The following is a 10,975-nucleotide window of genomic DNA, read 5'->3' as shown; positions in this document are numbered from 1 at the left end:
CTAACTAAAAAACCCAACTACTTACTAACAAGTCAAATACCTAAAACGGCAAAATGTGGACATATTTGGGTTACACATTTTAGGTACACAGGGTAGATACGCCTGATAGAGTTACAGTATTGGCCATTAAATGTCTGAAAAATGAAAGTCACCATTAGAGAATAAATGATTCAATGAAGTCACTCTCGAATAATGTGAACGCACACAGAATTTAGATGGTCATGGTTGCATTTAATGTAAAACACTTAAGAAATTCGTAACTTTTTGATGGTCTGATAGACAAATCAGATCTACTCTTTTTACACAATCTGAACAAACACTTCCACTATGGAAATAATTTACATATCCTAAACTATTAATGACAATCATCTTGTTCATAAGTAATGCAGCCTGTCATTAGAACGACAATTGCATGCATGCAGTAATAATTAAGTAGATTTAAGAAACTTTAAGTGATTAAAATGAAAAACGCCGGTCACGCTAATACAATTAACTTAAAAAAAAGGAAAAGTACACAGAACCTGATCACCACCTCATGACAGTGAATCAGGTCATCCTAGTATCAATACATTAATAGAACAATAAAAATCATACTGCAAACAACGTGACAGCAAAGCAATTAACCCATTATGACGGGGAACGCATCCGTCATTTTTTATTTCATTGGCTATTCAAAAATAGCAGATCTACAAGCTCCATGAGCTTGTGTATCTGCTATTTTTTAATAGCCAAAGAAATAAAAAAAAAATATGACGTTTTTAAATGGGTTAAGGCAGCTTCAGTGTGTTATCGGGCGCGGTGGCCATAAATTACATGTAAAACAAAAAAGAAATTAAAAAAATTAAATAAATGAGACCCTTTTAATCCCGCGGGGGAAATTCAGTTTAACCCAGTGAGTGCTGCCCACGGAGGAGCACGGAGCACTTAAGGGGCTAAGGGACACTTCGTCACATTACTGGTCTGGCATTGAACCTGGGACAACCCGGTGCCTAGCGGCTCCCCAGACAGGCTCTAACCAGTCAGCGATGACTTAGATTAGAGATTATCAAAAAAAAAAAAAAAAAAAGCCAAACGTACTGTATCAGACAGTCTACATTTACCAAAAGGAAATGCATGGATGCAATTCAGTCTGCCTGACCAGAAGCAGGGATAAATCCCCACCGATGGCCAGAGAGGAGGAGATCAAAAGCAAAGGCATGGATGTGCCCCCCCACCCCTCAGCAAATAGAACCCAGACTACTGTATGTCAATTAACAGTCTCTGTTTAGCGGTTGCTTCAGTAGCATTTCGTACAACTCAGTACATCTACGGGCATGATCATGTGATGATCATCGGCGCGGGCGACCCGGCTCTGGAGAGGTTCTTCCGGGTGACCGTGGAGCAGCGGGTGAGGATCTCCTGGGCCTTGGGTCTGGGCGGCACCCGGGGAGAGGTGGGCCGCTTGTAGAGGCTGGGGTCCGAGGTGGCGGGCATCAGCGGCCCCCCTGAGTTGGGGCTCAGATGGTGGCTGCCGCCGCCGCTCGAGCCAGTCGTCTGCCGAGACCTCCTGCCCGTCGGGGGAGGGTTGTAGCTGAGAGACGACTGCCTGCCCGTCGGGGGAGGGTTGTAGCTGAGAGACAGACGCTGCTGCTGCGGCGGTTCGTCGGCCGCCGCGTGGTCGCCGTAGCTCAGGTTGAAGTTGGAGTCGGCCGAGTCGGAGCTCTGGCCGCTGATGCTGAATTCGCTGCTGTCGCTTCCGAAGCTGTCCTCGCTGTCCACCTGCGCCTGGCCGGTCCAGCGCCGGTCCCCGCCGTCGTCCATCTCCACGGTGATGACGGGCGTGGTGGGACTGGTGGGTAGGTGTGCCCTGCGCCCCACGGGAGTGCTGGCCCCCACGGGGAGCATGCTGCCGGCGCCGCCCAGGCTAGTATTGGCCCTGGAGATCACGAACTGGAGCTGGTGAGCGCCGGGCATCATGTCGGTGGCGGATAGCGAGCGTGACCTCTGCACCGCCGCCGGGGGCAGCAGCAGCTCGTTGGACGAGGAGGAGGAGGAGGGGAGCCTGATGCCGGGCACCCGCTGGTGGTTCTCTGGGATCTCCAGCGAGTGGCTGTGCTGGAGGACGCCGGGAGGCGAGGCGCTGGGTCGTGAGGACAGGTCCAGGGAGCTGCTGTGCATCTGCGTCATGCGGTTGCAGGGGTTAGTGTAAGGCTGCAGGAACAGCGTTGGGACGTAGCCCACCTTCCCCTTGTGCCTGTTGGACAGAAAGAAGAGAGGGTCAGAGTTCTGGTAGTTAACCACTTGACTCCCTAACGCAGTGGTTCTCAAACTTTTTCCAGGTCAAGGACCCCCAAAATTATATGCATTTGGCCGCGGACCCCCCATCTCAAATATTTTGTTCCAGGGACCCCCAGAAGCAAAGATTTGAGTTGCAAAGGTTTGCATATATATTCAAAGATTTGCACAAATTTTCCAAAATAGCAGATCTACAAGCTCTGTGAGCCTTGTAGAGGTGTAAAGGTAAAAGGGGCCTATAGTATAGACTGAATCATCATCAAAAATGTATTTCCGGGTAGAGAACGCCAGCAGCGTATTATTCATTAACCTTATTTCTGGAAGAACAGGACACTATGATAATTGTTACTGACTATTAGTAATATATTATTTTGTTCTAAATGTCCACAGGTTGACAAACTAGACATTCTGTAGCTAATGTTCTCATAGACGGTTCTGCCTGGAAATACCTGTTTGTTTACAAACAGTCAGATCTGGTCTATAGAACCCTTGAGGGACTCGGGTAACTCACAGAGTGTATATATATATATATATATATATATATATCATTGCTTTTGGGGCAGAAACCCCTTATCTCCAGATTTTAACTTTGCGTTTTGTCATAAATTAATGCCCTACTTGATCATACAGCATCACTCAAAGGTATCAAAAAATAGCAGATCTGCAAGCTCAAAACGATGCGTTTTGAGCTTGCAGATCTGCCATTGTTGAATTTGAAGCCTGGAAAGTAACCGTTTTAGACATATGAGGTGAATGCTGTCTCCTGTGCACCACTGTGTCTGCACTAAAGCAACGCATTTGCAAAAAAAAAAAAAAATGTACCTCTGGCTTTCTCTGAAATAATATTATGCAATATATTCTGAGAATATAATCTACAGCTAGAGTCTGCAGCTTGCTTCAGACGTGTGAAGTCAACCGGAGCAGAACAATGCATGCTATTCATTCAGAACAATAGAGAGCAGTCAGTCCTCATGTTGTTGCAATGTTTGTTTCTGCAAGGCTCATGGTGCATCGTTAGCCTGTTTAGCGTATAATGATGCGTTTGCACTTTGCAGAGTTATCTGTGCATGACATGTAGTCTCCTCCTGTCACTGATCATAATCAAATGCCTTAGCTGCCGTCTCTGGACAACTATGCATCCTTGCCTGTCGAAAAGATAGACATCTAATGACGAACAGTCCTTTTGATGACCAATGTCCATAACGCGAACGGCCTTTTGGTGTGTAGTTGAAGCGCACGGGGGCGGGTGGAGAGAGAGTCAGTGCACTGAAGTCAAGGCACAGACTACTGTGTTGTTGACAGACAACGGATGCACGCTTTATGAGAAACAACAAAAATATTGTCAAAACAGTTGCAATTTAAAGTTTCAAATACAAAAGTAGTGGTAGTAGTTGCGAATTACTGGACATTTAGACTGAATGTTTCCTTTATCCTCATCTTGTGCTAATGCACGCAACTGTTTTGCCAGGTTTTATTTTTGTCGTTTCTCATAAAGCGTGCATCCGTTGTCTGTCAACAACACAGTAGTCTGTGCCTCGACTTCAGTGCGCTGACTCTCCCCACCCGCCCCCCCGCCGCTTCAACTACACGCCAAAAGTCTGTTCACCTCCATGACAGGCACAAAGAAAAAGCTCATTCGAGCCTTGAAGATCTGCCATTTTTTGGGGCGACGCTGTAGTATGATCAAGCAGGGCGTTCATTTACGAAAAAAACAAATAGTAAAAGATGAGGTTTCTGCGCCGACAGCAACATCATGATAAATTCCACATGGTTTTAGAAGCATATTAGCGTACCTAATGATATGATAAATTCCACATGGTTTTAGAAGCATATTAGCGTACCTAATGATATGATAAATTCCACATGGTTTTAGAAGCATATTAGCGTACCTGATGATATGATAAATTCCACATGGTTTTAGAAGCATTTTAGCGTACCTAATGATATGATAAATTCCACATGGTTTTAGAAGCATATTAGCGTACCTAATGATATGATACATTCCACATGGTTTTAGAAGCATATTAGCATACCTAATGATATGATAAATTCCACATGGTTTTAGAAGCATTTTAGCGTACCTAATGATATGATAAATTCCACATGGTTTTAGAAGCATATTTAGCGTACCTGATGAGCCACCAGCCGTTGTCAGACTTCTGCAGGACCTCCACCTGCGTGCCGATCTCCACCGACAGCTCGTCCCCCTTGGTGGCCTTGTAGGTCCTGACCGCGATGTACTCTGTACCTGGAGGTGGACAACATGTGACACGTATGACATCACAGAGTACAGCGATATCACTTGTATACACAGTTTTAGAGGGCAGAGTTTTACTTGTAAGGTAGGGTAAGTGATAATTGTTGGTTAAAACAAGTTTTTTTTTCTTTTGTTAAAGCTCTATATTCTGATAGTAATTCTATAGAGGAAACGCTGGTGCAGTTACAATTTTGTCTGCGCCATTTCTTTGAGTCATCACTCCAAATTTCACTTGTTTATCCTGTATGAATTCGCTCCTCATTGGATAAAATTGGCATCCCGACCTGGAAAAATTTGTTTTCTGTTTACTAAATCTGGAGAGACCCCCCACGTTACTCTATAGCAATACTTACTATCAGAATATACACCACCTTTAAGTGTTGGTAGGGCCTTACCTCCTCCTTGAGCACTGTCCACATCATCTTCCTCATAATCCCCACCGTCATCATCGACAACCTTCTCCAGGTAGGGAGCAGGGAACCAAGCCATGTTTTTGTTTTCATTCTCCACCAGCCACCAACCTGGCAACACATAAACAAACAGGTGAGATTAGAGCTGGGTCACCATTATGACATTGTATAAAAAGAAGCAGGGCGAAGAGGATGAAGGAGGGGTGTGATGATGATGATGATGATGATGATCTCTCTCACCTGCTTGGTCTTTGATGAGCACGTCCAGTCTCTCGTCCACGGCCACTTTGAAGGCTCGGTTCTTGGTGTCCTTGGTGTCGAAGGCCGCCACGCAGCGGTACGTCTCCGTCACGAAGGGCTGTGTGATGTTGGTGGCGTGGTTGACGTGAGCGCGGCCTCCTCCGCCTTGTCCCTCCACCTCGTCCGACGGCACGATCATGACGCTGTAAAGACGATGAGAGAGAGCCACAGGTCAACAAAAACACAGCATGACGTTTGTGTCCTAACAGGGTTCCCCAACCAAGTTCACAGGGCCTTGGTCTTGCGCCATAGATCACAAGGCTTTGTCGGTAAATTTTTTTCAAAAAAATATTCAAGCTAACACGTCCCATCGGAACACATTGTGTGCTTGTAGATCTGCCATTTACGCTATTACATCACAGGGACTTCAGTGGTTAGAATGTCTGGAGAGAAAAAAAACGTGCATGTGCGAAGAAAAAAGGTTCAGAAACTAGTTCTATGAAGACATTTTGGGTGCAAGACTAGAGTAGGGAAGACAGTGAAGTACACCCTAAAGCAGTTGTTCTCAAAGTTGTGAAAGACCCCCAAATTGATATGCATTTGGCTGCAGACCCCCCCCCCATCTGAAAATGTTGTGCCAGGGACCCCCAGAAGAGAAGATTTGTGTTTAAAAATGCAAAAGTAGTCAACATTTTCCAATACTTTAAGATTATTATTATTGTTTAAATAGCACAGCGTGGCACGAACTGACGCACTGTGAGCTTGTATATCTGCCATTTTTAAATTAGCCAAAGTAAAATATATGGATAAAGGGGTTCAAATGATTTTGACGCTGCATTAACAAACGTTGCTGGGGACCCCCCTGCCCAGACCCCACTTTGAGAACCACTGCCCTAAAGTAGGGCCATTTCCCCAGAAGGTCGTCGGTTACCTGTTCTTGGTGAAGTCGTGCTGCAGGTCCTGGTCCCTCGGGTGGAAGAACTGGGTGAGCTCTGAGTTCTGGGTGACCCGTGGGTCACAGCTCAGCAGATCGTTGCAGTACTTCTCCAGGAGCTTACAGCGGAGGACGGATCTGCTCGCCCCCTTCTTCTTCACACGTTTCCCCTTCATCTTCACGTCTGTTTGTAAAGACACACGAGACATCGGTCAGTCAAACTATTTATACGACACCTTCATACATCGGGTGCCACTCAGTGCATATGCATTTAAAAATAAGCCCAAAAAAAGAACCTAGATAAAAGCAACGCTAAAAATGTGCATGCATCTTGAGATTTTCTTTTATAAATGTCCATATATATACACACTCATTTTAGGCTATTTTTTATTTTATATTTACGTTTATGTTATAAATGAGGGGCCAAAGTCATACAATAATATGTACATTTAAGGCCCAATATTTCTACAAAACCTATGATATCCATGGTCGAAAAAAAACAAGTTATTCGTTTTGTTATTCTTATTAATAACTCAGTTTCTAATTGCATTCAGCTTGTTTGAAACCTTGGTCCAGGAACCAAACAGGAGACAAATCTCACAAACAACAACCTACCTCGAAACTTGGGGATGGTCCTGTCTGATTTCGTCAGTGCATTGGCAGGCGGAAAGATTTTCTTCATCCGTTTCTGCAATGTAAAAAAAAACAATATAGATTTATGCATAGGCCAATACAACTTGCCACGTGAACTTCTGGCTAGAATAGCATTGAAACATTACTGTGTGGCTGTAGGCCTGCATCAGTTGGTACTTACGTGAATCACATTGAATTCCTCGAAGCTTCGGTAAACTGCAATGTTGTTCTGATCTGACCAGAGCACTTGCGACATATACAGCTGCAAATACATGGAAATTATGAACATTTGTATTAGAACAGGAAATCCTGCAGAAAATCAAGTAGCATTTCAAGAAAATGAATACTACTACTAATAATAATTCGTAATTTTGCATGTTTGGTAGTGATTTTCTTTGGTTAAAATAAGTGTTAAATAGCTCTGTATGCTGGTAGTACTCATTACTATAGAGTGTTCAGTTACAGGCAGTGGTGGAAAAAGTACTCAAATGTTTTACTTAAGTAAAAGTATCAATACTGCAATGTAAAAGTACTGTTACAAGTAAAATACCAGAAATAAAAATGTACTTGAGTAAAAGAACGAAAGTATTGATATCAAAATGTACTTAAAGTACCAAAAGTAAAAGTACTAAAATGTTTGAAAATAGCGATGCAACGCGTTGTGAGCTTGTAGATCGGCTATTTTCAAATAGATTAGGTATAATATAGAGCTGAAGTAGTTAATGTATGTTTTATAATATAATAATGTATATCTGCAAAGTAACTAAAGTTTTCAAATAATTGTAGTGGAGTAAAAGTACAATATTTGCCTCTGAGATGTAGTGGAGTAGAAGTAAAAGTATAGACAATTGGAAATACTCCAGTAAAGTAAAAGTACCTCAAAATTGTACTTAAGTAAAGTACTTGAGTAAATGTACTTAGTTACTTTACACCACTGGTTACAGGGGTCTCCATGTCTCTCCAGCGCTTTCATAAACAGAAAATACTTTGTTTTCAGGTCAGGATACCAATTTTATCCAATCAGGATAGAGAACTCAACTAAATTCGATCACTATAAAAATGAGGCTGATAAATTGTATCATCTGTTTATCAAAGAGCTGGAGATACAGGGAGGCTCCTGATTAGCCCCTGATTAGTTACTGACTAGCCCCGTATTGGAACCTCACTTCCACTAAAGCTCAGAGATGAGGTCCCGCTGTACCGGGCCTCGGCGGAGGTAGAGTCCGTCTAAAAGCAGTGAAGATCACCTTTTTCACCACATCGTATCCAAAAAGTAAAGGTAGTCCGAGACACCTACAGATGTTTGACATGTCACCGGAAAGTAACATTTCACAAACGGGGTTGAAAAAACCCGTTTAAAATCACTTATTTAGTCTGTCAGCCTGTGGCCATGTTTTCCCCATTGTAGCCGAATCGGGAGCAGTACTGACACCTGCCGCCGGGGGTTCTTCCAGATTGATGGGAAAATATAGCACAGGCTGAATAAATAAGCGATTTAAACGTTTTTTTCAAGCCCGTTTGTAAAATGTTACTTTCCGGCGAAATGCCAAACATCTGTAGGTATCTCGAACTACATTTACTTTTTGGATACGATGTTGCAAAAAAGCTGATCTTCACTGCGTTTGGACGGACTCTACTATACTACCTATGCCGAGACCCGAGACAGCGGGACCTCATCACTGAGCTACAGTGGAACATGAGGTTCCAAACGGGGCTTTAAGTTACTGAACAGACACCATCTATAGCACAATGATTATTACTACTATCAGAACATAGTGCTTTAACCTTTTAACAAAAAAAGTGTTTGTTTTAACCCCAAAAACATCACTTTAATACCCTACCTTTAAGATCAGATTGGAATATATACTTATAAATATACTTACTTTGGTCTTTTCATGCAGCAGCACTCCAGAGACCCGGACACTGATAGGATACCTCGGCCCTAGATCCGCCATCCTGTTAGACAAAACGTGAAGGTAAAGGATTCCAGATGAACAGAGACTCCAGACGGTAGACCTGGTGTAAGACAGACAGAGAGGTTGTGAAGTGATGCTCCGCACAGACAGACAGGTGATTTTATAGGCTGTAGGCTGGGCTCCTGCCTCCTACAGGTGCCTGGGGGCGGGGCGGGGCCATGTGGGAGTAGACCACGTGTGCTTAAAGGGATAGTTCACCCCCAAAATGACTTTTTTCCCCCCCAACAGATAAATATTGTGAAAATAGCAGATCTACAAGCTCACAATGCGTCGCATCGTGATGCATTGTGATGCGCTATGAGCTTGTAGATCTGCTATTTTTTTTTTATCGTGGAAATCTTTGAATATATATATTTATTATATATATTTTTAAAGCAAACATTTGTAACTCAAATCTTTGCATCTGGGGGTCCCTGGAACAAAATATTTGAGATGGGGGTCCGTGGCCAAATACATATAATTTAGGGGGTCCTTGACATGAAAAGGTTTGAGAACCACTGCCCTAGGAAACTTGTGGATAGGGCTGAAGTGGTAACTGTATGTTTTGTAATAATAATAAAAATCTACAAAGTAACTACAGTAACTAAAGTTTTCAAATAATTGCAGTGGAGTAAAAGTATAATATTTGCCTCTGAGAGGTAGTGGAGTAGAAGTAAAAGTACTGAAAATTGGAAATACTGTAAATAAGTTGTACCAGTACAGTGGGCTATAGTCCAACTGTCATGCCAACACACCGTTTAGGTGAGGCGACTAAAGACCATATGATAGCTGTCAGGACACACATAATAAACACATTATCATAATTTATAATGATGATGTTTATGATGTTATTATAGAGAGCATAACTGTTTCAGGTAGTCTGCTTCCTCATGTAAACGAATAACAACCAAGCAGTATCCTGTCACTGTGTCACTTAAAATAATGGTTTTACCTTCCAGAATATGTAACAATGTTTTATTTGAATACAAGATTTGGTCACAGGTATTTCATTCTGCCATCAATGTTTCAACCCACATACAAAATGACGTTTTCCACATTTGAAACAGGCTACAGTAGTATTGATCTCACTGGTGGGAGTTTGTTCATTTGGGTTGAAAGTCTGTTCATTTGGTCTTGTCATTCTTATCAGTTTTGTGTTTCATGGACAGTTTGAACTTGTTGATGATGAATTGACATTTCTTGCCAGTAGGGAGTATAGGGACAGACATGTGTTCTTTCTTTGTATCAACATTAATATGATGCATTGCACATTAAATAGAAATGGTGGCAATAGGTGAGAATAATTCCAATATGTTGATAAAAATGCTGAGTACTGAAGTGCATCTCTTTTCTTTTTAACTTATCTTACACATTGGTGTGACACAGACACACACACGCAGATCCATGCAGCGTCTGTGTATGTGTGTGTGTGTGTGTGTGTGTGTGTGTGTGTGTGTGTGTGTGTGTGTGTGTGTGTGTGTGTGTGTGTGTGTGTGTGTGTGTGTGTGTGTGTGTGTGTGTGTGTGTGTGTGTGTGTGTGTGTGTGTGTGTGTGTGTGTGTGTGTGTGTGTGTGTGTGTGTGTGTGCGCGTGCGTGCGTTCGTGCGTGTGTGTGTGTCAAACAGCAACAGTATATTTAAGCCCCATATACTAAAGATTTTTGGTTTAACCAAAAACACAGCAACACCTGTGGATTATTGGTCTAAATTTGAATACTGCAAGCTGTGGTGATTTATATTGATAAGAAGTATTTTTCTATGGGTCTCCATACTCCCCCAAAGAGGGACATGATGTTCTCCTTTGATCATGCAACTGGTCTGCTTGGGTAGAGTAGGCGTAGGCTTACCATCCCTACCCACTAGCCTACTTCCTTACCGCCATGAAATGTCAACAATGGTGCCAGTGTGTACCAGTGGTGGAAAGTAACTAAGTACATTTACTTAAGTACTGTACTTAAGTACAATTTTGAGGTATTTGTACTTTACTTGAGTATTTCCAATTTCCAATACTTTTACTTCTACTCCACTACATCTCAGAGGCAAATATTGTACTTTTACTCCACTACATTTACTTGAAAACTTTAGTTACTAGTTACTTTTCAGATATAAACTATGATATAATGAAACATACATTAACCACTTTAGCCCTATTTTATACCTAGGCTATTTGAAAATAGCCGATCTACAAGCTCACAACGTGTCGCATCGCGACGCGTTGTGAGCTTGTAGATCTGCTATTTTCAAATATTTAGTACTTTTACTTTTAAGTACATT

The 10,975-nt window shown here is 42.5% G+C and overlaps 1 protein-coding gene across 1 annotated transcript; it reads right to left on the bottom strand.

Annotated features, from left to right (window-relative positions):
- Positions 1-229: 229 nt before the first annotated feature.
- Positions 230-8,775, bottom strand: noxo1a (NADPH oxidase organizer 1a). The gene is made up of 8 exons (XM_080446629.1): positions 8,632-8,775; positions 6,930-7,010; positions 6,731-6,803; positions 6,113-6,299; positions 5,182-5,384; positions 4,927-5,052; positions 4,405-4,522; positions 230-2,233 (listed from the first exon to the last, which is right to left on the bottom strand). Exons 1-8 carry the CDS (start codon positions 8,701-8,703, stop codon positions 1,318-1,320), a joined length of 1,776 nt encoding a protein of 591 aa, XP_080302755.1. The 5' UTR covers positions 8,704-8,775; the 3' UTR covers positions 230-1,317.
- Between the last annotated feature and the right edge of the window lie 2,200 nt (positions 8,776-10,975).

This window comes from Gymnoscopelus braueri (genome assembly GCF_963280865.1).
Source record: "Gymnoscopelus braueri genome assembly, chromosome: 13".
NCBI lineage: Eukaryota > Metazoa > Chordata > Actinopteri > Myctophiformes > Myctophidae > Gymnoscopelus > Gymnoscopelus braueri.
The sequence above is the reverse complement of the archived record's forward strand: the minus strand, read 5'-3'. Positions and strand labels throughout refer to the sequence as shown.